The 27468-nt window shown below is 40.4% G+C and overlaps 1 protein-coding gene across 3 annotated transcripts in view; it reads left to right on the plus strand.

The window, feature by feature from the left end:
- AASS (aminoadipate-semialdehyde synthase) overlaps nt 1–24651 on the plus strand; it is a 50407-nt gene extending 25756 nt beyond the window's left edge. For all 3 annotated transcript variants that reach the window (XM_010947598.3, XM_045511113.2, XM_045511112.2), the window contains 13 exons: nt 78–137; nt 333–400; nt 2854–2975; nt 3163–3289; nt 6693–6803; nt 6896–7004; nt 9831–9971; nt 15566–15733; nt 19341–19436; nt 21059–21174; nt 21844–21932; nt 22463–22639; nt 24040–24651. In XM_010947598.3, the coding sequence (XP_010945900.1) occupies nt 78–137; nt 333–400; nt 2854–2975; nt 3163–3289; nt 6693–6803; nt 6896–7004; nt 9831–9971; nt 15566–15733; nt 19341–19436; nt 21059–21174; nt 21844–21932; nt 22463–22639; nt 24040–24158 (1503 nt within the window). In that variant the 3' untranslated portion in view covers nt 24159–24651. The remainder of the gene's footprint in view (nt 1–77; nt 138–332; nt 401–2853; nt 2976–3162; nt 3290–6692; nt 6804–6895; nt 7005–9830; nt 9972–15565; nt 15734–19340; nt 19437–21058; nt 21175–21843; nt 21933–22462; nt 22640–24039) is intronic.
- The last annotated feature ends 2817 nt before the right edge of the window (nt 24652–27468 follow it).

The raw sequence follows: 27468 nt of genomic DNA on the forward strand, positions 1-27468 counted from the left end.
TTTTAATATGGATATAAGTAGCAAGAAGCCTCCTTTACAATGTCATTTATCTCTTTCCAATTTCATTTCCCTTTCAGATATTATCAGATGCGACACAGTCTCTTGAGAGTCAGAATTTTTCTCCTGTGGTTCGAGACGTAAGTTATGGAGATAATCTCTTTTCATGAATGTATTTTTCCCACCACCAGCATCACTCCCTCTCCCCCATTCCCTTTTTCTCTCCCTGCCTTTCTCTATCTGTGTCACCCTGTCTCTCCTGGACTCATCGTGAGCCCATGTTTGTGGAACTAAATGAAGTGACTAAAGAAATGTCTTGTGTCGTATACCTTTAGGCAGTAATTACATCCAACGGCGCGTTGTCTGATAAATACAAATATATCCAGAAACTCCGAGAGAGCAGGTAAGCATTATTCAGATCCTCTTGTTTGATATTTCTAGTCTGACCTGGGGTCTCATGAGTATTGTTTATGCTCCCATGTGAATTTGTGATACTAGGTATATGTACATTTTTTTTTAAATGTCTGTAAATGTAGGAAATTCAAGCTAAGTGACTGGCCGAAACCAATGTGAATTATTTTCTCTTGAACGGTATTGCAACGTAATTTTGGCTGTCTAATATCCCTTGTAGACTGTTGTGTGAGCACGCAGAAGTCCAAAAGGGCTGTCCTTTGGGTCTCCTCTGCTGCTTTCTCTAGAGTTTTGCACGTTGTAATGTCTCAGTTATTCTCTCAAAAGAAAATGAGCACGCTAACACTTTCACACTGGCTTCAGATTGGTTTTTAGCTAAGAATTTGGATGCTTTTTTGCTTTAGATGATACTCAGGAAAGAGGGCTCTTGGTGAGAAATTTTAAAAAGTAGTGAAGAGAGAAAATGGTGAGAGGCCAGTTTTCCTTGGGCATTCTTACAAGGAGGAAGGCACCAAAACGTTATGCGGCAAATCTGCTCAAGAGACTAGTTCTTTTAGAAAAGGCTCTTATTTCCTTTACTGGGTTTACTACTCACACTTCGGAAACATTGGCCTTTCTTTGGAACGTTCTGGTCTTCTCCAGCTGATTGCATTTGATCTATGTTTATATCTGTTCCACTTGTCTGTTAACATTCAACAAAGTAACCTATGCACTAAATTCTCAGGAGAAGCCAGAGTGGAAAAACTGAAAACAAAGAAACTGTCTGATCTTCTTTCTCAGTAGTTTTACCCTACAGGGAGTAAATAGAGATCTGACCAGATCAAGTACTAATATGTCTTTTTTGGTGTTTGTAGCTTACGGTTACTTATTATGTGTCAGTGAAGTATTCTGGCATGATATCAAGAGTGTATAATTTGTTTTTTAAAAAAGGCCACTAGCTCAATAACTCCATAGGAGAGTGTCTCATAGGGAAAGCTGCCCACGTATTTGTTTGCTGTAGCTCTGTGTGTCTTTGGATTCTCCGCATCTGATGATCTTGTATGTTACTAATCCCAATGACGTGCCCACCGTGACCAGTCACAATGATACCTTCCCTCTTTATATACCGTATTTCATGTAGCAGCAGGTCTGCTTGGCTCCAGTTGCTAGGACTTCCTGCCTGCCTTCCCAGGAGGAAGCTGGTGCCAACAGACTGATAATGAAGATTGCATTTTGAAAGGAAATTTGAGTTATCTTGATCCCTGCCTTATTCATTTGTTCTCTTCATTCTTTACCAGAGTGATTATTAACCTGGAGTGTTTGGGGTGGCTGATGGGGTGGACAGTATGAAAACTTAGGAGCAAGTTTTTAAAAGTGTATTTGGAACACTTTATTTTTTGGATATCACAATAACATGTTTCAGTTACACAAACCATGGAAAGTGTTGTTAGAAAGGATATACAATAATCTAATACTAGTGTTTCTTTCTGGGAGGTGGGATGGGATGGGGCGGAAGGTGAAGGAGACTTCATGTCATCAGTAATAGGAGCGTTGGGGGTGAAGGTGGGTAGGGACATTTTATATTTAAATTTATTTTTATTCACTTATAATTACTGAAAAGGTTAACGTTTGAGAGACATCTTGGCCCAAGAGATTCCAACAACAGAACCTTCTGCTTAAGTTCCTGACACCAAGCCATTTCCATGGTTTTACAGTGATATCTGGGAATTTAATTCGAAAGATTTCATGAGTATCTTACATATTTAAGACAAGATGCAGTGAGCATTAATGGGTTTATAAAGATGGATATGATTTAGTTAACTGTCTTGGAGGTCATAGTTTGCAGGAAAGACAAAGAATTATCTGTCAGGAAGGCATAAATTCCAACAACAACAGCAACAAAAGGCTAAGAATTAAAATTCTGCCTAGTGACTCGTCTTAGGTTCCTTACATTTAACCCATGATATTTGTGATTTCAGAATTATGGTTTTAACTGCTTTCAAGTGACCCTAAAGATAAATGACAAGACAGTTTCTAATATGGATGATAATAATCTCCACCGATTGCTGTCTCCTCTGGATGTTGTGAGCAGTAAATAAATAAGGTTCCTGATGTCAGGCTCTAGCATGATTTCGAATTAAGTTCCCAGAGAAGGAGAAGGTGTGAGACCAAGTTACTCAGCTGTGAGTCAGCCAGGCATTGGTCCAGCATCTGCACCTCGCTGGTGATACTGGGAATTCATGCACTGCAGAGACGTCAGGGTGTAGTGTTCACCTTACAAAATCTAAAAGAATTCGTGGAAAATGCTAGTATAGGGAACTCTTGTTGAGGTTCTTGTTGTAAAGTATGTAGGAAAAATTATTGCTTCATAGTCTGTAAGTTTTAGTTTGGCTTGGGGATAGCAAGATTTTCTCATATAAAGTTTTTTTCTTAAAAATTTTCTCCCCTCCCCCCTTTTATTAATAGGGAACGCGCTCAGTCCCTTTCAATGGGCACCAAGAAAAACGTCTTGGTTCTTGGATCTGGATACGTATCTGAGCCTGTACTGGAATACTTGTCAAGAGATGACAGTATAGAAATAACAGTAGGTAAATAAGCCCCAGTTGTTAAAAAAGAAGTAAAACTGATTTCAAGACATGGTTACTTTATGAATTTTAGATGACTGTCTTGCTTCTAAACTTTGAAAAAAAATATTTTTAGTGATACTGAAACGTGTCTTACTCACTGACTAGTGGAAGGAAATCTAAAGATTGGACTTTTTTATTCTTGAAATAGCCTCTGACATGAAGAATCAAATTGAACAGTTAGGCAAGAAATATAATATTAATCCTGTTAGCCTGGTCATTGGCAAACAAGAAGAGAAGTTGCACTCCTTGGTGGCAGCACAGGATCTGGTCATCAGGTTAGTATGTAACAAGGAATGATTGCCATCTATTTTATTGTTGTTGGCATTTCTTTCTGTATTTTCTCCCCTCCCCTCCCTTCCCCTCTCCCCTTCCTTCACCTCCCTTTTCCTCTCCTCTTCTCGTCTGTCAGTAAACTTTTAAATTGAAGTGTGCATCCAGAAAAGTGCACAAATCATTAAGTGTGTAGTTCAATGAATTTTCACAAAGTGAACACAGTATGTACCCATCATCCATATCCAGAAACAGAATGGTAACCAAGAAGCTCTCCTTATGCCCCTTTTTATTACTAGTCCCATCCTTCAAGGGTAAGCACTGTCCTGGCTTCTAACACAGAGATTGGTTTCTGCTAGTTTTCAGTTTGTACAACTGGAATCTTTCAGTACGTCCTCATTTGTGGCTGCCTTCTTTCATTCACCAATGTGATTGTGAGAGTCATCTGTGTTGTTGTCTGTAATTGAAGTTTATTCTCATCACTGCATAATATTCCATTGTGTGAATATACTGTTATTACTCATTTGCCTGCTGATGGATGTCTAGGTTGTTTCCAGAATTTGGCTGTTAAGAATTGTGCTGCCAAGAACAATTTAGCATTTGTCTCTTGGTTACCATATGTACACATTTCTGTTGGGTATCTGCCTAGAGGTGGACTTGCTGGGTCATGAGGCACTCATGGCTCATATACTGGTTGCTGTTTTATCCTTTGGACTTACGAAGCTTAAATGAAGATGAGTAGATTTTCTAGCTCCATGACCACTTTTAGCCTTAGCTGAGCAATGTATCTTTAAATACATCATTTCACTGTGTAATAAAAATGCAGATCTAACTTCCAAATACAGGGCTACATGAGGGTCACTCTATAATTAAACATGGTTTTGAAATATCAAAGTGATGATAATAAGCCATGTATTCTTAGAATATAATTTTTCCAAGGTGGAAGGAAGAAAATCATCTGCTTATTTATGATTAGATGACTTTCATAGTTAGATCAGACTCAAATGATATCTTTGGAGAAAGCTCTGTGATGTCCTTTTTTAAAAGAAAAAAGGGGCTTGGAAAACGGACACAAAGAAAGGTAATGCTAAGTGAAAACTTTTGCATTATCTCTTGATGTATTTAAATCTAGGCTCACTTTGGGCACTTAAAATATTATTCAATGTATACAAACTTAATGTGCATTAACTATTTTTTTAGCAAAAATTTTCCAATAACCAATAGAACTTGTCTGTCAGGATATGATAATGAAAGTAAGTCCTTACTCAGAAGTGAGCCTTCTGAATAAAACTAAAAAAAATTGTTTTGCCACGCATAGGTACCTAAATATAACATTGTTTTTTGATTTAAAGAAAAGAGAAAAGAACATTATTAAACATGTTTGGAATGGAATTAGAAGCAAAATATGACAACAGACACAGACAATAATCTATTAATGTGTGCAACTTTTAAAATTCAGTAAGCTGATGGCTTTCAGTAAGACTGAGCATTAGCAAAATCTGCTCTATATTTGATTTTTCTCAGTTGGCTGAGTTTCTATGCTGAACAGTAGAAGTGCTGTGAAACATTGTTATCCTGTAGGGTTCCTTATGTAACTTTTTATTTTTTAAGTTGGAGAAAGAATGTTTAGATGTAAATAAAATGTTAGGGACTACTAAAGTAAAATGAATAAAGAATGTGTTTCATAAAAATATTTTATAATAATATGTCAAATCCTCAAGGTTTTATTTTGCAAGGCTAGTTTTAAATGATTTAATGCAAAGTAGTAATTGAGTTTGATAAGTTACTTTGAAAATTTGATTTGTATTTTGTGTGAATTTTTACAAATGGCATTTCCAGCTGTTTGGATTAATTGAGTTATGTCCTCCTGACTGTAGTTGCTACGTTATATACACGGTGAATTATGAACTCTAATCCCTTTGTCTAAAATAGGTGCCATCAATCAAAGTCCTGTCCTTCTAGTTTTCAGCATATTAGGTTAGTGCTGATCATGCCAAAGTTTAAAAATATTATTAGGTCTTCATAAAATTTTTAGCATACAAATTTTCAATATGGAGAATGTGACAAGATGTCCTCACTTAACTTTTAAGATGATGCCATTAAACATTTTCTATTAATCCTTTTCCAACGGAGTTTTGCAAGTGTTTTGTTCATTGGCTTCTAAAAGGCTACCAGATTTAGTAATAATTCTTTTTGGCTAAAAAAGCCAAAAAAAAAAAAAAAAAAAACCAGGGATCAAGGGCTTTCCTATTGATACTGGCAAAAAATTTATACAGTTTTATTTTGCATGATATTAAATCTAGGCAGCAAAACTGTTCTGTTAACCTGAGGAGAATAAGTGCCTAAGAGGTAGTTTTATTGTTCTGTTTTATGTGGACTAGAGAAAATCTGAAGTATGCGGGAGGAATTCAACAAGTACGGTGACATACCGTAATGTTTGTACGTTCATGTTTATATTTTCATTGGTGCTTTATTGCTTTACCAAATGGGCAATAAGCTAGTAGAACTTAAATATTGTTATGTGATTGACAGAATGTTTATTATTCCTTGGATAGACTATGAATATACTCATTTATGTCAACATTTATGGAAACTCATTTTGTGTGATTGTATAGTCCCAGCATGAAAGTACAGAGCCAGATTTTTAGAAAACCCAATCAAAGTGGAGTTTTGGGTACAGCTTCACTTTTTGCTCACCATATAGACTTTTAGCTGTTTCAGTAGCCTTTTCACAATCAATACCATTGAACCTTAGTTCCTCACCTGGCGTTTCTTAGATTCTACTCTCTAATGTAACGTATGGGTCACCCTGACTTAGTTTAACACTAGCCACTTGGGAGATGTGCAGGTTAAAAAAAATGGCAATGCTATTGTTTAGTAGGGCATCCAAGACAGAAAATCATAGAAATACAGGGATGAGTGGAATAAATTCCATTAAATGTTATAAAGGGATAGCTGAATGGATGCAGAGGAAGATTTGGATTTGGGGGAATCTGGGAAAGCATCTTGGAAGATGTACCTTTTCAGACATTTCTTTAAGGAAAATATGACCTTGATGGGGTGGGTGGGTGGACAGACTATTTCAAGTGGAAGGCACAGTGAGATAAGGTCCAGAACGGGGAAAGTAAAGGCTGTGAGTGGAGAATTTCAGTAGCTTCTTTCGTTCCCAGACATGATTTATGAAAGCGATGCAGGGAGGGAAAATGGAAAGGTTAGTTGAAGGTCATATTGTGGAGCGTTTTAAACGTGATAACAGGATGAACTTATTCTATAGTCTTCAAGGAGTCGTTGGTTGTCTCTGAGAGAATAATTATCAAAGTGATATCTTACCTTTAGTGCAGTTCACGGTACATTGGAGGGAGTGCTAGGAAGGAAAGTTTCTGATTAGTCTTGCCCTCTGTTTTTAAGCTTGTTGCCCTATGCATTGCATCCTCTTGTGGCCAAGGCGTGCATCACAAGCAAAGTTAATATGATCACTGCAAGCTACATCACCCCAGCACTGAAAGAATTAGAAAAGAGGTAAGTTTCAGTCATTTTCAAGAAAGTAGCTCCAGGGAATTGTTTTTGTTTGCTATCCAAATTTCCCTCCCTTCTCTTTCCATCTCTCGTAGTGTGGAAGATGCCGGCATCACAGTCATTGGCGAATTGGGATTGGACCCTGGTCTTGATCACATGTTGGCAATGGAAACAATAGATAAGGCCAAAGGCGTGGGAGCCACGGTGAGCCCAACTGACACCCAAAGGTCCATTTAGCAAAATATTAAGAGGTCCATATTTTTGTGTACAATAATAATCTTTCTATAATTTTGATTAAAGAAGCTGCTATATCTTTTTTTAAAGGTTATACTTCATTTATAGTTATTATAAAATATTGGATATATTCCCTGTGTTGTATGATATCTCCTTGTAGCTTATTTTATACCTAATAGTTTGTACCTTTTAATCCCCTACCACAGTAATGCCCCTCCCCCCTTCCTTCTCCCTACTGGTAACCACTAGTTTGTTCCCTATATCTGTGTTCCCTATATCCCTATATCTTATATTCACAAGTTTGTTTTACTTTTTAGATTCCACCTATAAGTGATATCATACAGTATTTGTCTTTCTCTGTTTTACTTCACTTAGCATAATACCCTCCAAGTACATCCATATTGTTACAAATGGCAAAAGTTCATTCTTTTTCATGGCTAAGTAGTATTCTATTTTATACACACATCACATCTTCTTCATCTAGTCCTCTGTTGATGGACGCAGGTTGCTTCCATATCTTGGCAGTTGTAAATAATACTGCTACAAACATTGGGGTGCACATACCTTTTTGAATTAGTATTTTTGGTTTTTTCAGATTTATACCCAGGAGTGGAATTGCTGGGTCATATGGTAGTTCTATTTTTAGTTTTTTGAGAAAGTTCCATAACGCTTTTTCCATAGTAGTGGAACCAATTTACATTCCCACCAGCAGTGTAAGAGGGTTCCCTTTCCTCTACATCCTTGCCGACATTTGTTATTTGTGTTCTTTCTGATGATAGCTATTCTGGCAGGTGTGAGGTGATATCTTACTGTGGTTTTGATTTGCATTCCCTGATGTTGAGCATCTTTTCATGTGTCTGTTGGCCATCTACATTTCCTCTTTGGAAAAAGCCTATTCGGGTCATCTGCCTATTTTTTAAATTGGGTGTTTTTTTGTTTTTGTTTTTGTTTTTTTTTTGATGCTGAGTTGTGTGAACTGTTTATATATTTTGGATGTTAATTCCTTATCAGTCATATCATCTGCAAATATTTTCTCCTATTCAGCAAGTTATCTGTTTGTTTTGTTGATAGTTTCCTTTGCTGTGCAAAAGCTTTTAAGTTTAATTAGTTCCCATTTGTCTACTTTTGCTTTTGTTTCCTTTGCTTTAGGAAACAGATCCAAAAAGTTATTGCTGTAATTTATATCAAAGAGTGTTCTGTCTGTGTTTTCCTCTAGGAGTTTTGTGGTTTCTGGTCTTATATTTAGGTCTTTAATCTATTTTGAGAAAAAAACTACTGTATTCTAACTAATACTTTGACTAGAAATTTCAAATAAAATTTTGAAACTGCAGAAGTATCTGTGTGGTAAAAAAAAAAAAAATCCAAGTCTTAAGAATAGATTTTTAGAGAAATAGATACTACTATTATATTTTGATTTGATAAAAGATTTTAGACTGCTTTGGAGATTCTATAACAAAGTTTGACTTCTAAAAGTGGGCAGAATTTTTGTAATATCTTTAATCTGTTGGTATATAAAGTATCTTTTACACATAAGAAAGAACATGACATAAAAATGTTTTGGTGAATCAGATTAAATATAACCTAACCTAATGTAATAAATATATTACCTAAAATAGGTTTTATATATATAATGAGTAATATATATATAATCAAATATAGAATCAAATTATTTAGAATATTAATTACTTACATTTTATATTACTTATATATGAATTAATAAATGCCAACTATCATATATAATCAAATTATAATCAAATCTATAATTTGAATATAATGTCAGGAGGCACTGACCAAGCAGAGTTGAACTAATAGCTGGATCTTTTTTTTTAATTTAAGTATAGTTGATTTACAATATTAGGTTCAAGTATTCAGCAAAATGATTCAATTTTTTTCAGATTATCTTACACTATAGGTTATTACAAGATATTGAATATTGTTCCCTGTGTTATGCAGTAAATACTTGTTGTCTATCTATATTATATATGGTAGTGTGCATCTATTAATCCCATACTCCTAATTTATCCCCTTCCTTCACCTCTTGGTAACCTTAGGTTTGTTTTCTACATCTGTGAGTCTTTTTCTGTTTTGTAAATAGATGAATTTGTATTATTTTTCAGATTCCACATATAATAGTGATATCATACAGTCTTTGTCTTCCTTTGTCTGAGTTACTTCACTTAGTATGATATTCTCTGGGTCTAACCATGTTGCTACAAGTGGCAATATTTCATTCTTTTTTATGGCTGAGTAGTATTCCATCACACACACACACACACACACACACACACACACACACACACACACACACACACCTCACATCTTCTTTATCCAGTCATCTGTGGATGGACACTTAGGTTGCTTCCATGTCTTGGCTATTATAAACGATGCTGCTATGAACATTGGGGTACATGGTTCTTTTCAAATTAAAGTTTTCATCTTTTCTAGATATATGCCCAGGAGTAGGATTGCTGGATGATACAGTATCTCTATTTTTAGTTTTTTAAGGAAACTCTGTCTGTTTTCCAGTATGTTTTCCAGATTTTTAGTGGAGCAAAATGATAGTCACAATCTCTAGAGGATTTAAAATATGCATATATAAAATATAACTGATTAATCAAATGGTGTTTGGCTTTAAGGATACATTTTTGAAAGCCTTTGTAACTTTAAGAAAGGAAAAACTGTAGGGAGTTTACCTTATTTGTGTCATTGTACTCAATTAATTACTTGGATAGATTATTCTCCCTCACTTATTGTTAATTCTCCCTAACTTATTGCTTTTTTTTTTTAATTTTACAGATTGAATCTTATATTTCCTACTGTGGTGGGCTTCCAGCCCCTGAACATTCAGACAATCCTTTGAGGTACAAATTCAGCTGGAGTCCAGTGGGAGTTTTGATGAACATAATGCAGCCGGCCACCTACCTGCTCAATGGACAGGTGAAGGATCTCCACCCAAGTTGTAGGGATATAGACCTGGCATAGCTGCCTAGGAGAGTCCAAACTCTCTCTCCTGCTAGCAGAGCCCTTCACTGCCGGCTCTGCTTGTTCTGCATTCTCTCCTGACGTGTTTCCCAGCGGGTGCTTTCTGGTCCATTTAGCGCACTCTCCTCACCGTTCCCAGCAAAACCCATCCTCGGTCTTTCCTCTTCGCCCTCTTGCAGGTTGTTTCTGCAGTTTAAATACCTGCTTCTCGACTTCTCTGCATGTGTAAATGCTGGTCATCTCGCTGTGTATTTCAGCATGACAAGCATTTACTGAGTCTCCACTAGGTGCTGGATTTGGGCCAAGGTCTTAAAGGTTGTCACACCAAATGAAGTTCCTAATCTCAGAGAACTCACAACTGGAATGAAAGTGGCTCTCCGAATGGAGAGTTTGGTGGGTCAGGGAAAGAAACTCAGATTCCTTTCCCAGCTGCTCTGTAGCAGAATGCAAGAGCTCTCCGAGTTTAGTGTTATTTTCATCATTGCACCATAAGGAAACTATGGCTCAAAGAGAATGTTTCAAAGTCATCGAGATGGAATTCAAACCCAGGTCTAACTAACTCCAAAGCCTTTTTTCGCTCCTTTACCAGGTCACCTAGTAGCCGGAAAGGCAGACACTGGAATGACCAGCTGCAATCCAATGAGAGCAGTTCCAAAGCATGCTCACGTGCCACAGCGATGCAGGTGGAGAGGGCAATTGATTTGGCCTTGGTGAGGAGGTCTGGGAGAGGAAAACTAGCAGGGAAGAGAAGATGCTCTCAGCCTTGAAGGATAAGAAGGTGCCAGCCTGGCGAAGACACTGCCACTCAAGCCTGTGCTGAGCATCTAGTTCATTTGATTCTTACAACAACCCAATAAGGTTTATAAGAGAGAAAACAGGCTTAAGAAGCTTAGCAGACTCAGCCGCGGTTACAGAGGTGGCACGTGGCACAGCCAGTATCCAAATTACACCTGTCTGCACTCATGGTTCATGCTCCCAACTGTAAGGAAAGACACATTTAGGAACAAATGCAACTAGACTGAGGCTTCCTCTTTAAATTTTATACCCTAGGCACCTCACTCACGTCACCTCGTCCCAGCCCTGCAGGGAGTGATGACTTACGTGATCAGATGTGGATCTTCAAAAGATTATTCTGGCAGTCGTGTTATAGGTTCTCAGTGTATCTGTGATCTAAGTGTGTTTCTTGTATGAACAGGAGTCATTTGAAAGAATTTCTTAAGAAACAAGGTGAATGTTATTATCAGCCATCGGCTTGTGTGCCTCCAAGGCAGAGTGTGGCTCACAGCCGTGGCTGCACATTGGAATCACCAAGGCAGTTAAACAAATACTGATGTTTGGGTCTCATTCCCAGAGATTCTGGTTTGCCTGGGTTTGAGGATCTTCAAAAACTCCCCAAGTGATTCTAATGTGCTACTGAATTGGAAAAGAACTGATTTAGCGACCAGAGGACAACAGCTGCACTTAAAACACTACCAAACAAGCAGGATGCTTTACTGTGATGCTGGAAAGATACACTCATGTATTTCAGGGTATGAAATAGGACCCCTGAGTCCTGGTCCGAGTGCTGACCTCCCTCACAGTGTCATCAAAGACCAGGCAATTGTAAAGGTCCACTGGGCATCAGTGTCCTGAGGTGTCACGTAAGCACTAATTTTCCATCCAGTTCTCCAATCCTATGAATCATGGAAGTCTAGGCTCCCCACCTCACCGAAACTCAGTCTGATGCTCTACCAGGCACATGTCCTTTTCTGTGTCACCGCCTATCTCCTGCTGCATGTCAAAGTTCCTTCCACCTTCTGCAGCCGTGGAAAATAGACTGGCCTACGTTTGATATAAACTCACATGTGAAAGCAGGAGGAATTCTTGCTTCAGTTGGGCAAAATGCTTATTTTCAGGAAGCCATATAAATGATCAAGATGATAACAAGGAAAGGGTCAGCGGAGCGCAAAATGTGTGACAGGAAGAGCCTGGAGTGGGGTGCCAGGGGGCCTGGCTTGATGCGCCGGCTCTGCCGCTGCTGGCCGGGTGGTACCAGAACAATCACGGCATCTGTCTGAGCTCTGGGCTCCTTGCCTGGGGCCAGACACAGTCATACCAGCCTTGCCGGGCTCTTGCAGTGACCTTAGTGAGGTCATATATTACAATCTGCTAAACAGCAGGTTGTCAGGATGTCCTGAGTCCCTAGCAAATATTAGCTACATAAAGAAGTTGATGATGGTGAGGGCTCAGGAAAAGCAAGAGGTTATTTTCAGGCAGCAGAAGTTGTATTTGTTGAATATGAAGTTTTTCCCTTTCATCCTGAACTCCTTTTGTAAAACAGGAGAGCTTTTTGCATCTCCCTGACACTACGGCAGACACTGGGAGAAAACACGATGCTTTTCTTTTCTTTGCTAAAATGATACTTTTTTCAAGGTCTCCTCTTGTGGATTCAGCTTTTCCTGACCACGCCAGCCCCCGTTCACTATTCTTTTGTCTGAACTCCCACACTTGGATTGTCTGTGTCTAAGAATTCTCCGGATGCTGTATTATTCACTCAGTGATTCAAGTGTATCAGTCTGTCTCCTAACCCAGACTGTTAAACTTCTTAAAGCCTCTCTTGTCCCTCCATCCACTCTGCCACCATCACGCTCCATCTACCATGAAGTAGGCCTTACGTAATTCACAGAATTATCACAAGGGAGCCAGGTGACTTCTCTGGCTTCTGCTTTAAGTTGAAACCTTAAACTTTTCCAGCAACTCAGGCAGTGGCTCGGGAATTAGAACATATCTCATTGGAAATTACTGCAAGGATGTGGGACAGTGAGATGCAGCACTAGTACTGTTGCTAACTTCTAACTTCTAATCCTGTTTCTAACGAATCTGATTTTCTTCCACATATTTGGAGACAGTGATTGTGTCTTCTTTTAGTTCTGTTTCCCCCATGGGTGGTGGGACATTGATGGCACCTGGGGTGACGTGGCAGAGCTTCGCCATCGTCTCCTTCAGCCTCTTCCCCCAAGCCACTGGAAGTAAGGATTGTGCTTACTCTGTGAACACAGCTGGGGGATAGGTCTTCTAGCTCTCTTCCTGCTGCCCACACCTCCCTTGGCTGCAGCGCCCAGCCCCTCCTTTGTAGGAAATCAAGAGCTGGTTCTGCTCTCGTCTGCAACCATTCTTAATGCAGTTCTCAGCTACATCCCTAGGGGCATGCTACCCCTTGTCAATCAATATCCATCTTGAAATACTGATCCACAAATAAGCACAATTAAGTAAGGTGTAGTAGAAAGAACATGGACATTGGAGTCAAATAGACCTGGGTTTAAATCTGCCTCTGGGTGACTCTCTCAGCCTCAGTTTTCACCTCTGAATAATGGGTTAGTGCATGGATTAAAGGTAATGTATATAGGGCACCTGGCACATGGTGGCCCTTTTATAAATGCTTGTCTGTGTATTACCTGTGTTAAATATCTTGTTAGTTTAGCAATCAAGCTTATTGTCAGTGATTCTCAATGGTTAGAAGACTTGTGGGAGAAAGAGTGGCACTTAGAGCCGTCTGCACCAGCAGTGAGTAACGAGCCACTGTTTCTGCCAGGGGTGGGTCTCGGATGTGAGCATTGTTGAGTCAGAAAAAAAAATGCACACTCTCTGCCAAATAGATAAATACGTCTTTCTTTCTTTATTCAAGTCATTAATAAATATGAAACAGGGTAGGGCTTCTTAATGAACCCCATGATATGTCACTAGAAATACAACTGTGAATTGATACCAAATTATAAAGATTACCCAGTAATTTTGGGGTCAAGTTGCTTCAGCAGGCTTCAGTCTCTCTAAACGAATCATTACTGTTCAGCTTACATTTCCCTATTTTCTCTACAAGGATCTCGTGATAAACTTAGGAACTAGCTGATTTATTTCTGATTAGCTCATTGCTGGAATATAGTAGTCTTTATTGAATTAAAAAAATTTTTTTTTTATTTCCTAACCTTCAAACAAGTAAAATCACACTTCAGAATTGCCATAGGGTATAGAAGAGAGATAGGTAGGGAGACTCTAAAAGTTAACATTTGTCTTTTTATTAGACTTCTTAAAAAATTTAGAATCCTCATAGAAGAAATTTGTTTTAAAAAAATAGTGCAGAAATGGTTCCTCTGGAAATGTTTACTGGGAAGTCCAGAAGAGTTTCACAAGAAAATTAAATCAAAAACATACCTCACTTCCTTCAGATTCTCACTCTTGGAATTTTCGATGGTGCTTGGTGTTCTTCAAAGTGAAACTTTTCACTGGAGAGACCCCACCAGGCCTGACTCTGTGGTCAGCTTTCTTACCAAGACATGTGCAGAAGCTCCCTATAAATAAACCCCGGGAACCATTAAGTTTAACTGAAGCTTCCCTTGGACAGATTCCTCTGGCGCCATCAGCAGGAGAACCGGCAGCTCCCTCCTGCTGGGTTGTTTGATGCAGCTCTTAGACACGTGGTCAGGAATCGTTCCCAGTGTGTGTGCAGTCTTGTTCTACCAGGAAGCCCAGCCCTGATTTTATTAGTCCAGTCAGTACGTTTCCCATGATCTCAGGGAAGATCATCAACTTCACAAACTAAAAGAAAAATTTAGTCCTTTAATCAAAATTAAAGGGAAAAAATGTTTCACTGCATTTTGTGCATGATGTGGGGGAAGGAAGAGGTGAGAGGGTTACTGAGAAATCAAAGGAGCTTGGGAATCGGTGATTCAGCTTCCCACCGGCAGTAAGATCAGGAGATAGCACTTCTTCGAGTTTCACTGTTATGTTCATTGCATTGTCTTTCTTGTAAGGGGCATGCCCCCCGACTCCGCATCCCCGACATACACACACACATCTGTCCACTAGTCTAGGCTGTGAGCTCCTTACTGTTGCTCTAGTGCTGCTCCGGACACTTGGTAGACCTTCAGTAAATGCTTGTTCAATGAGCAAAGGAGTGAATGGAGACAGGAACTGAATCTTTTTAATATATTTTTATTGAAGTATAGTCAGTTTAAGGAATTGCTATCATCACTTTCCTTATCCCTCCCACAGTGACAGCGATCCAGGCACACACACAGCAGGTGCTCAGTCCATGCGAGCTGTGTGGATGGAGACTGGGGCCTGATGCAGCGTTCAGACAGGGGATGGGAGTGAAGAAAAGGAACAGAGTGAGAATATTGCCGTTGCTGTCTGGACATAGGAGCCATTTAAATGCGTGTCTGTTGCTTATAGTGTGTTGTTTATTTAAAAATAAAACAGAACTCTAGTGGAACATAATTCAGTGCCATCTTATCCAGGGGCAAGAAAAAATCAGAAACAAGATCTTAGCGAAAAACGAAATGCTTTAAGGCAGATTTTAAAGCTTATTAGAAAAGAGACCTTGTGAATTATAGTATTAGTGGAACAGATTACTATAGTATGTTGATTAGGGTGGTTTCATTAAAACATTTTTTTTCACATCCTCTATTTCCATCTTGTAAAACCTGGATTTCTTTATTATGCAAGTAATGCAGGTAAACCCTAAGGAGGATGCCCCGTTTTAACCCCCTGTGCCCCTGTTCAATGTTCCGCAGGTGGTGAATGTTGTGGGCGGGGCCTCCTTTCTGGATGCCGTCACGTCCATGGACTACTTCCCTGGATTAAATTTGGAAGGTTATCCAAACAGAGACAGCACAAAGTATGCTGAGATTTATGGCATTCCATCGGCTCACACGTTGTTACGGGGGACACTGAGGTACAAGGTAAATGGCTCCATTTGAGATGAAACGTTGCCTGTTTTGGTGTGAGTAAACACGTAATTTTTCTTGGTAATCAAGATAACTAAGATGATAAACTAGCTTGCAGTCTTTCTCGGGACTCCTCTGGTTGATTGTTTCAGGAGACAACTCAAAACAGCTGGAACAGAGAGGGAAGTTCTGACTCATGAGAAGTGGGGGGCAGATGAAGGGCCAGCTTCAGGTGTAGTGAGATTTGAGGGTGAAGTGACCTCACCGGGACATGGTTTCTCTTCACCTGTCACCCTCTTCCTGCCAGCATTGGTTGCGGCCCCCTGTTCCGCACGACAGCAGGGGGTGGCAGCATCCCCAGCCTCTTAGGTTCACATCCTGTGGGAAGGACAAAGTACATCTTCATGGTTAAGAGTACAGTTTTTGTCTCCTAAGCCCCTGAGGTCAGTGGGGTGGAAGGTACCAGTCAGCACTGGCTTCTGTTTTATGTCCCTGATGCTGATGATTTATTCAGTGTCACTTTCCACAAAGCAAATCTGTAATGTTTTTTAGCACAAAATGAGGTGTAGCTTCTACATTTTTCATCACAAAGGGGTGGTTACAGATGTGACCAGATTAATACAGCTCGTGTAATAGTTCCCTAGGGCTGTTATAACAAATTACCACAAACAGTGTGCCTTAAGACAACAGAAATTAATTCTCTCACCATCCAGGAGGTCGCAGTCTGAAATTAAGATGTGGGTAGAGTTGGTGCCTTCCGGAAGCTTTGAGGGAGAAGCTCTCCCTTGCCACGTTCTCCTCCCTTCCAGTGGTTGTGGGCAATTCTCAGTGTTCTTTAACTTGCAGACGCTGATTCCATCTCTGCCTCCATCTTCATATCACCTTCTCTGGTTTGTGTCTCTGTGTCCTCTCCTCTTCTTATGAGGACACCAGTCATTGGATTTTGGACCCACCATGAATATAAGCTGATTTCATATTGAGATCCTCAACTAATTATATCTGCAAAGATCCAAGTCAGGTCATACTCGGAGGTTCTGGGAGACCATGAATTATGAGGGGACACTCAACCCACTAGAGCCAACTTACCTAAAATACATAGATCTTTGAAAATTAGAGATCTGATTTCAGATCTCTGTGCCCTGTGAGATTTCCTGGTACCTGTACTCTCCGGAAAGTGATGTCCTCACTGTCCAGGAATCAAATGAATTGTTGGTGATGACATCCTAAGATCTAAGAACCAGGGATGTTTCACAAGCCTTTAGGCACAGCAGAAATTCTGGTGTGAATTGAAGCCACACCATCTCCACATCTGGCAGATTTTGATTCTGATTTCTTTAATTTGTTCTAAGATTATTAGGTAGTGACTTTTGGGGGAGGAGGGAGGTTCAGAAGTTAGGATTTTCTGACAGCTTTAGGTATAGTCTCTTGCCAAACATATAGATCTAGGAATAGAGGATTTTCAGAGATTTAAAATTTAAATAAAGCTCTCAAGAATAGGTATGGATAAGTCATCCCTACAGAACCCCAGAGGATGGAAGATGTCAGAGTGTTTGTATCCATGAGGGCCACCACCCTGAACAATGTCAGCAACCCTTCAGTAACCCAAATATTCTTTCCAGCATAAGAGATGAGACCTTGTCATCCAAGTATGGCAGGGCGACCTTGGCTACTCTCCTGCACCTTCCTGTCACCTGATCCCTCCAGCTCCAGCTTGGTATCACCTCCTCATGGGGTCTTTCTTATCTCTTCTCCTTGACTCCCTCCCCCACATCTACGTGAGTTTCCCTCCTGTGTGTTCCCATGGCTCTGTGTTGACCCCATCCTAGCACCTCTGACATCCCCCTGTGGTGTGGTCACCAATGGCCATGCAGTTCTGCTCACCAGGTGCCAGGCCTCCTTTGTTCGAGTTATCTGACCCTGTTCCTGGACTCTCGTTTCCTCACGGGTGGGGACTGCACTGTTCATCTCTGGGGCCTCAGCCCCTAGCCCAAGTCCCACACGTGGCAGCAATGTGCTAAGTACTATTGATAAATGGATACACATAATAAATTCATTGCTAGAGGTCACTGTAAAAATGTATTTCTGAGATGAAGAAATAGCTTGGAAAAATCTCAGCATTTGGATGATGTTGGAAGAGAGAGTCTCTGGCATTTGTCAGATCCTAGAAGCAAGCTGGGGGTATTGCTTTTTTGTTTCTCCTCTTTGAAATTTATTTACATGGGTTAGGGTTAGAGCAAATAAATGTGAATTCTTTAATTAGTAACCTTTGAACAGTTTGAATAATACAACCTTCCGGAAATCTGGAGATTCATACATTAAATGGTAAAATATCCAGTGGCAACAGGCACTATTTTATAACCAAACAGCTTTAAGGCTTCCTGAAAAAACTCCCTGCCCTTTGTCCTTCCTCCACTTCCTTCCCCTCCTCCTCCTCCTTTCCCTCTCTCTCTGTAACTGCAGAAGCTATAAAGCCACTTATTCTGACCGTCCCATTCCCCACCCCCACCCCCACCCCCATGATTTGCTCACAGGAGAACATACGTCCTGGTCTTCCTTCACTTCACAGTCATTCAGAATCTATTCACCCAGTCATCGGTTCCCTTTCAGCGTACGGAGTGATGGATAATGGAGTGAGGGCGTGGCGAGGAAGGGGAGACACACACACACACACACACACACACACACACACACACACACACTCTCTCTCTCTCTCTCTCTCTCTCTCTCTCACACACACAGTCACACGCTTTCTATGCCTACAGTCCAGCAGCTGAATAGACAGTTAGTTACAGTTTGCATCAAGTGCCATGACAGACGTTTGTACACAATGCTACAGGAATGCAGAGAGGAGGGGAGAGCCCTCTCACCAGGGGGGCTCAGGAGGTGTGCTGAGCTGGGTCTTGAGGGAGGAGTAAACACTTCACGGGTGAGAAAGGGTGGCCACTACATGCCGGGCACAGGAGCAGCGTGCACCGAGGCCCAGTGTCTCTGTGAGGGCACAGCGGCTTGTCAGGAACGGCGAGGGGGGGGGGTGATGCTCAGTAAGTCAGGCGGGAGGGGTGTGTTGGGATGGGTTTTACATCACATGCCAAGGATTTCAGACTTGTCCTGTAGACCACGAAGGACACATGAGGAATTTTTATTTTAGAAAAGTCTCTCTAATTCCTGCCTTCTCCCCTGCCCGCTGTGTGCGTTAGGATATTGGCTCTTCTTCGATACAATGGATGGTCTGCTTTGGGGATATGCTTACAAGCTCTGTCTTGCATTATGAGAAAGAGAACAACTGTTCTATTAAATACTATTCTGCTGACCTGAAGCATATAACACAAGAGGAAATTTGCCCTTATCCTCTCAGAAAGCGCCCCTCACATGTTACCCAGAAACAAAAGTGATGACCCAAGTTTTGCAAGGTCTCTTATGTAAACCGGTGGAGTTGTGACACTACTGATTTTGGTTTGAAGCTGAAGGTCGCTGCATCCTTACTAGCAACACAAATGGCTGTTTTCAGCCTGTTTCCTAAATGAATGACAAAGATAGACCCCTCTTTTCCCAAAGGCTTTTTGATTTTTTTTTTCTTTGAAGAAGAACATTTTTATATATTGCTTAATAACTCTTGTTATAGGGCTATGCCAAAGCCTTGAGTGGATTTGTAAAACTGGGTCTTATAAACAGAGATGCGTTTCCTGCCCTTCGACCTGAGGCCAACCCGCTCACCTGGGTGAGTGACTCCATGTTATACACTGCCTGCTGCTCTTCAGAATGCCTTCGGAAATGGCCAGGTTTGAACTTTGGTTTGGGCCAACAGAGAACCAGTTCTGTGGCTTATGTGCAGGAGATTCAGCCCTCCCCCCAGAGCCCCCTTTCTCTTCACTGTTATGGGCGGATGGAGAGAACATGGCGGCTGGCTTGTGGGGCCTGTTTCCTGCAGCTGCGACCACTTGATTGCTCCATCAGCCCTGGGTAGAGGTGGACGTGCTCTCTGCCTTGTGCTCTCGGCTCTGCCACTTGTCTAACTAGTGACCCAGTGACAGCAGTTAAGCTTGGGCCTCCTGCAACTGGTAAGGTCAGGAGGGCTGCTGGTGGTATCGCGGAACTGGATTCCCAACCCCCGAATCCCATTAGTTCTTTCGTTTGGCCGTTTGTAGCCATGAGTAACTTGAGTCTTTAATCGCTGAGTTTACGCCCATGTCAGTGTTGTATTGAAATCCTAGGGTCTTAGGGTTGCCAGGCACTTGGAAGGCTTGGAACTGAATGCAAAGCAGTTTCCACCAACTCCCTGAACGAACTTGTTACTAGCTGGCCGTCCAGCTTAAATTAATGCACACATACTGCAATAGAAACGCTGGACGTTTATCACAAGGAGATTCGGTATTGTTGTTAGCCAGTTGTTTTTAAACTTAGGCTTTTTTGTGTATCTGAGAGCCTTTTCAGTCTAAGTTTCAACTTTCATAAATTTGCTTGTTGGACAGGAGTGGGTAAGCATCTATGGAGGGAATCTGGTGTCAAGGCAGTTTGACTGGGAAGGCTGTTGCAGGCATTCTTGGGGCTGGTCCTCGTATCTTGCAGCAATAGTCTAGGACAGAGGCGGACAAACTTTTTTTTTTTTGTAAAAGACTAGATTGTAAATTTATTATTAGGTTTATGGGCCATATAGTTTATGTCTGACTCTCAGTTCTGCCATAAACAATACATAAACAACAACAACAACAAAACCATGGCTGTGTTCCAATAAAATTTTTCATTTATAAAACCAGGTGGTGAGCTGAGTTTGGCCCATGAACTAGTTTGTTGATCCTTAATCTAGAGCATAACTTTACCCTTGAGAGTCTGGACAAAGTGTTGTTTAGGAAGTAGGAAAAGCTGTGACCACCGTTTATATGTTCTTCCCTTGAGATTTTATTATCTGCAAGGTCTTTCTCATTTCTTGAACCTATAAAAGAACGCTGGTTGCTACTAGCAACCACAGCAATAAGCCCCTTCCATTCTATCCTGGCCAAAATCAGCCTCTGGAGGGTGAGTCTTAATGGGTGAAAAAGTGATGGAGAGGCTATGCAAAGGCAGGCAATGTGGTGGGAAATAGGGTATCACCTTTTTAGTATTGATTTAATGTTATGACCCATTCTGATTGCTGAAATATTATTCTGAAATACCACATGTGTATTGATGCATGGGTATGCAGATGTGTGTATGCACTTGTATGTGTCACGTTCACTCTTTCTAATTATTCCTAATTTAAAATTTGAAGAACATTTGAGGTCCAATGTCTTAATATGATCATTTCTCAACTTAGCTTTTATTTTATTAGGAGCTTAGAATTTTTGTCTTTATTCGTCTAACCAGAGAGAACTCCTCTGTGGTCTGGTTGGGATTGCACCCACCTCCAAGTGTGATGTGCTCAAGGAAGCTGTCTTTAAGAAACTAGGAGGAGACCACACCCAGCTGGAGGCTGCTGAATGGTAGGCACGCACCAATCAACTTAGAGCGAAATATTGGATCAGTGATCACTCCGTTCTTTCTAGTCAAAGAAAGGTCAAGATAGAATTGAACACTTCACATTGTCTTTGATTAATTTGCTGCTCTAATGTTGGCCCATTGTAGAGAGACAGCTACGTACCATGTTCATGTGGGGATAAAAAGCAGATAAAAGAGAGACACTCAATGGCAGTTATAACTTGGGAAATACTTATTTAGAATGCTTCACTACTCGGTTCCTGAGAAAGGTGGGATGTTTTTTCTCTCCTGCAGGAGATTCTCCCAGTCTTCCTTTAACTGCTTTAAAACACTTACTCATGTGGCTGCGGCACATTATGTTGGTGTCCTTGATGTGGGAGAACTAACCTGCAAATCAAACTCATAAAAACTTGGCAATAGTGAATGCTTACAGTGTGTCCGTTCCGGCTCCAGAGAGCACTCCCAGGGAGGGGGGGCAGTCTGGGGATGATTCTAAAGGTTAAAACATTACTATTGCTGTTAGTATTTTACGGTCACTCAGGAGTCCTATAACTTGGACTGTCAGCTTGTGATTCTGCCCTTTCAAGATAAAATCCAGTGAGCGCTCCCTTCCGCTTCCCGGGTGAGAGTATGAGCAGGACTGAACTAATGCAGCCATCTCTTGTGCCTCCCAGGTTGGGCTTACTCGGGGACGAGCAAGTCCCTCAGGCAGAGTCTCTCGTGGACGCCCTCTCCAAGCATCTGGCCGTGAGACTTTCCTATGGTAAGGCCACGGGCTACTAGCTAAACCTCCCAGGAGAAGACTCATAAGAACTAGTGAATTAGATCGGAGGGCTGGAGCCACACGGTGGGAATGGGGAAGCACGGTGTGAGGGAAAGAGTGCTTGGACTATTTTTCCAGAGGGGAGAATAAGAGAGCGAGTAAGTCAGAAAGAACTTGGGTCATATGGCAAAGGAACAAAATCATTAGTTTTACTTTTACTCTGTAACATATTGGGGAAATGCTGAAGGGGCATTCTGGGGACAAGCGGGGGAGGCCTCTGCGGAGGGGCCCTCGTGTCAGTAGCCAGACTATAGTGACACCAACCTGGACAGAGTAGCCCGATCACAGTTATCATTTCCTGGAGTTTTTTATGTGGTCTCTGGGCTAAACAGCAGTGTACCTAATTGTCCACGGAGAGCGTGTATAATGGGAAGGGAAACGAGAGCAGAAGGCCAGGAGCAGCAGATGAAATATGGTTTTGGAGTTTCCATGATAATGACATTTTGAAATGTCTGTTTATTTATTTGAAGGCCCTGGAGAGAGAGATATGATTGTGATGAGAGACAGCTTTGGAATCAGGCATCCTTCTGGACATTTAGAAAGTAAAACGATTGATCTTGTGGTTTATGGGGATGTCAATGGCTTTTCAGCCATGGCTAAAACTGTGGGGTTACCCACTGCTATGGCGGCCAAGATGCTACTTGATGGTAAGTTCTTTCATCAGAGGACCGAGTCTGTCTCCCAATCATCTACAGGTCTTTCAGTGCCTGGACAGCAAATAATTCCTGGCTTTTCACTAAAAGTGAGCCATCTCAGAAGATCCTTCATCTTTGAGGAAGGGGTTGTCATCCCTAGTTCATAGGGTTGTTGTGATGCTAACGAATACATAAAGCTCCTACCACATAGAGGGGCCCCTAGGGAATGTTAACTGCCTTTCTTTCCTTGTTTTTTTTTTTTTGTATTTTAGGGGTGGTAATGCTGAAATAGCAGAAGGTATTTACTTCCAAACTTCAAAAATGTAGACCATGTTTTATCAACCTTCGTATCTCAGTAAATTATCAATACTCATTAAATATTTTAGACTAAAAGAATTCAAATTTCAACTCTCCACTCTCCCCTTAGGATCACAAATACTTTTTTTTTTTTTAATAGACTTTATTCTTTTAGGGCAGTTTCAGGTTCACAACAGAATTGAGCAGAAAATACACAGTTCCCACATAGCCCTCACCACCCACACATATATGCTCCCCTACGTCAACATCCCTCATCAGTGTGGCATATTTGGTACAATCAATGAACCAACGTGGGCACATTATTATCAACCAAAGTCCACAGTTTACATTAGGGTTCACTGTTGATGTTGCACATTCTGTGGGTTTTGACAAACACATGATGGCATGTGGCCACTGTAGTATCATACAGAATAATTTCATTGCCCTAAAAATTCTTTGTGCTCCATCTATTTATTCCTCCCTCACATATACTTTTAATAAACATTACCTCTGAATATAACACCCCGTTTGGCCCTTGTGAAGGTATGAAGTGAGGTAAAAAACATCAAGGCATATAAATGTGAAATCATGAGAAGACACACCTATAATAGCATATCAGCTAATATCAGAACAAACCACCGACTTAGTTACCGAGTGGGTAAGTGGTAAAGGAGGAGGTCTTCAGGGCCTTGAAGGAAAGTGCCCGACTTACTTTTCCAGCTGTCCTAACAGATGCCCGTGCCCAGACGACCAGGCTGGCTTTAATTTTATCCTGCTGGTGTTAATGCTTTTTAAAAAATGACACCAGCCAATAAAACACACCGGTGAGGTTTCCTTTACCTTCCTAGCATACTTTTCTCTGATTTGGTACTTAATGTAGTTAAGTGTGTAAATTCAGACACTGTCCCTAAGTCCAGCTGTGCTTTCAATTAACCCCCTTTCCTTACAGACTATTAATAATTCAGTAGGGCCGTGAAAGCAGCTATTTTAAAAAATCCCCAGGCCTCCAACTGTTCGTTGACTTGGAGTTTATTACTGTATGGAAACCCTTGCTGTAGAAATTAGCCCTTAATACCACCTTTAAAAATGGTAACTACAAATTTATTTTCTTCCAGATGAAATTCAAGCTAAAGGCCTGATGGGGCCCTTTTCAAAGGAGATCTATGGGCCAATATTGGAGCGAATTAAAGCAGAGGGCATTATGCATACTACACGGAGCACAGTCAAAGCGTAACTGAGAATTATATTTTGTTTTTAACCTTCTCAGGCAACATGGCTCTGAACATTTGTGCAACAAACATGCTTGCTAACGTGCTGTTTTAAAATATAAAGCATGCTATGTTTTGATTAAGTCAATACAATAATGTTTTTGAAATATAAATCTCTATTTTAATATGAAGACACTTGGCTCAAGAGACGCTGGTAACGACCAGAAAACATTAATAATTCTATCATGTATTTTTTTCTCATGTATGTAAAAGCACGAATGATTGTGCTCTATGTTAATTTATTATATAACTTTTTCCTTATAGGAATATATTTTCCTATAATCAGCAGATGAAGTTTTATTTTCTCTTTTCAGGAAGAAAAAGTTTCTTCATGCTGCTTTCTTTTTGTATTTTTAAAATTGAGTCAGTTAGATGCTTCTAGATTACTTACCTACAAACCTTTGCAGTGTTGCTATTTTTTGCCTTTTTTGTTAAAATTATGATTTATTTAGAAAATGATATTTCTTGTAGTTTTCTTTTGCGTATTTGGAAAAGGAAATTGGTAAGATTAAATCAAAATCCACATGATCACCTTACTAGGCACAGAAAAAGCATTTAAGTGAATCCAACACCTTTTCATGATAAAAACACTTAGCAAACTAGGAATAGAAGGGAACTTCTTCAACTTGACAAAGGGCATCTATGAATAACCCGTGGCTAGTGTCAGACTTAATGATGAAAGACTGAAGGATTTCCCCCTAAAATCAGAGGCAAGACAAGGGTTCTTGCTCTTGCCACTTCTATGCAACTTATACTAGAAGGTCCAGCTGGGGTAATTAGGCAAGAAAATGAAATTAAAGACTTCCAGATATTAGAAAGGAAGCAGTAAAACTCTCTTTATTTGCAGATGGTATGATCTTACACATAGAAAATCCAAAAGAGTAAGAAACTATTAGAACTAATGCATGAGTTCAGCAAAGTTGCAGGATACAAGATTAATATTCAAAAGTTGATTGTGTTTGCATACAGTATCAATGAATGAAACAAAAGTAATATTAAGAAAATAATTCTAAGAAGAAGTGTCAAGAAGGAATAGATTGAGAGTTCAGAAATAACTTATATTATGGTCAATTGAGTTTTTGAAAAAGGTGCTAAGACAATTCAATAGAGGAAAATAGTCTTTTCATCAAATATTCACATGCAGGAGAATGAGGTTGGACTCCCTACCTCACAGCACATATGAAAAATTAACTCAAAATGGACCAAAGACCTTAAATAGAAGAGCAGACATTATGAAACTTTTAGATGAAATCATAGGTGTAAATTTCCAAGGCTTTAGATTAGACAATGGTCTCTTAAATAATGACACCAAAGCACAAGCAACAAAAGGAAAAAAATAGGTAAATTGGATATCGGAATTTAAAACTTCTGTGCTTCCAAGGATACCATCAAGAAGGCAAAAGATGACCCGCAGAATGAGAGATAATTTTTGCAAATCATTTAGAAAGTAAGAGAAGAACTTGTATATTCAATTAAAAGATAGCCTAATTTAAAAAAAAATGGACAAAGGATTAGAATTGACAGTTCTCCAAAGAAGATGTACAAAAAGCCAATAAACACATGAAAAGATGCTCAGCATACATTAGCTATCAGGGAAATAACAAATCAAACCAACAATGAGATACCACTTCAAAACCACCAACATGGCTATTATGAAAAAAATAATAACTGTTGTTGGTGAAGATGTGGAGAAATTTGAACCTTCATAAACTGCTGGGGGAAAATAAAATGATGCAGCTGCTTGGGAAAACAATTTGGCAGTTTCTCAGATGGGAAAACAGAGTTACCATGTGATCCAGTGATTGCACTCTTAGGTATATGCCCAAGAGAAATGAAAATATGTTCACACACCAGCTTGTAAACAGATGTTCATAGCAGCGTTAGTCAGAAATCAAAGCAAGCCAATGTCCATCAACTAGTAAATGAATAAACAAAATGTGGCATATCCATACAATGGAGTATTACTTGACAATAAAAAAGAAATTAAGCACTGATACATGTTACAACATGGATAAACTTTGAAACCATTACGCTTAGTGGGAGACGCCAGGCATGAAAAGCCACATGTATGATTTCATTTGTATGAAATGTCCAGAATAGTCGAATCTCTATATAGAGAAACTAGATTAGTGGTTGCCTAGCACTGGGGGTTTTGGGGGGAATGTGGGAGTGACTGCTGATGAGTTTGGGGTTTTTTGGGGGGTGATGAAAATGTAGAGTTGATGGTAGTAGTGGTGGCACAACTCTGTAAATACACTAAAAAAATCACTGACTTGTATATTTTGTGTGAATTGTATGGGATGTGAATTATATCTGAAGTTGTACAAATAAAGCTTTTTTTTCCCCTTGGAGAAAAAATGTTTGTCTTTAGGAGTATAAATGAAACTTTCTGATGGACTGTGCTCATATTCTGGCTTATGAAACGAATTCTGCCCTTGAAATAAGCATTATTTTATGTGGGACATAATGGCAGCTGAGGAAACATCTGTGCAATTTGAAAAGGATCAAAGTTGATTTAGACCTGGTCCCAACCTGTCAGAAAGAACATGTGGAGATCAATAATCTATTAATGAGTAAAGACACATCTGTAATGGCAGTTTTTTTACCACAACACCGAGTATAACATGATCAGTTAGGAAGTACAACTTGTGTTGCACCGATCCCACCCCCCAGTCTGGAAGAGTGCCCAGATGGCGTGGGAAGTGGGGCACTAGCTCCTGGGGTGGGAGGGGGGAACCCATGGAGATAATGTAATTAACTGGTCTGGGCTTTATGATAATATTGAGTGATAAAGGGGGTATGCTTGAAGAGGAGGTCTAACATCAGTGCTGGAAAGGGGAAGGCCAATAAGCTGGAGTAGAGACAGGTGGAGTCAGAACACTGTATTACTGGCTTGCAGTAAGTTTTGCAGCACAATTTCATAGCAGAGGTGGTGGTGGTAGGATCTGGGTGTGGATGGATAGATGATAGCATAAGCATATGGCCCTCGAGCCCCAGTCCACGAACCCCTCTTTTAACCGTTTGGGTAGACTTAATACTCAGATCTTTTTACCTTTTTTGCTCCCCCCCCCCGCAACCACCCCGCCGGGAACACCGATGCGTGTATTTCCAGCTTTCCCTATCCGAGACTCATGAGACGCGAGAAGCTTCTCTTCCGAGAAGCAGTGTGATTGGTTCTACAACATACCGGCCGTTTCCTTTTCCACAAGGTGAGGGGAGCAGTAACTCGCAGGATGGTTATAAAGATCAGTGAGAATGTGAGAGGAGAGCCGGACA

This window comes from Camelus bactrianus, chromosome 7 (assembly GCF_048773025.1).
Source record: "Camelus bactrianus isolate YW-2024 breed Bactrian camel chromosome 7, ASM4877302v1, whole genome shotgun sequence".
In the NCBI taxonomy this organism is placed as follows: Eukaryota; Metazoa; Chordata; class Mammalia; order Artiodactyla; family Camelidae; genus Camelus; species Camelus bactrianus.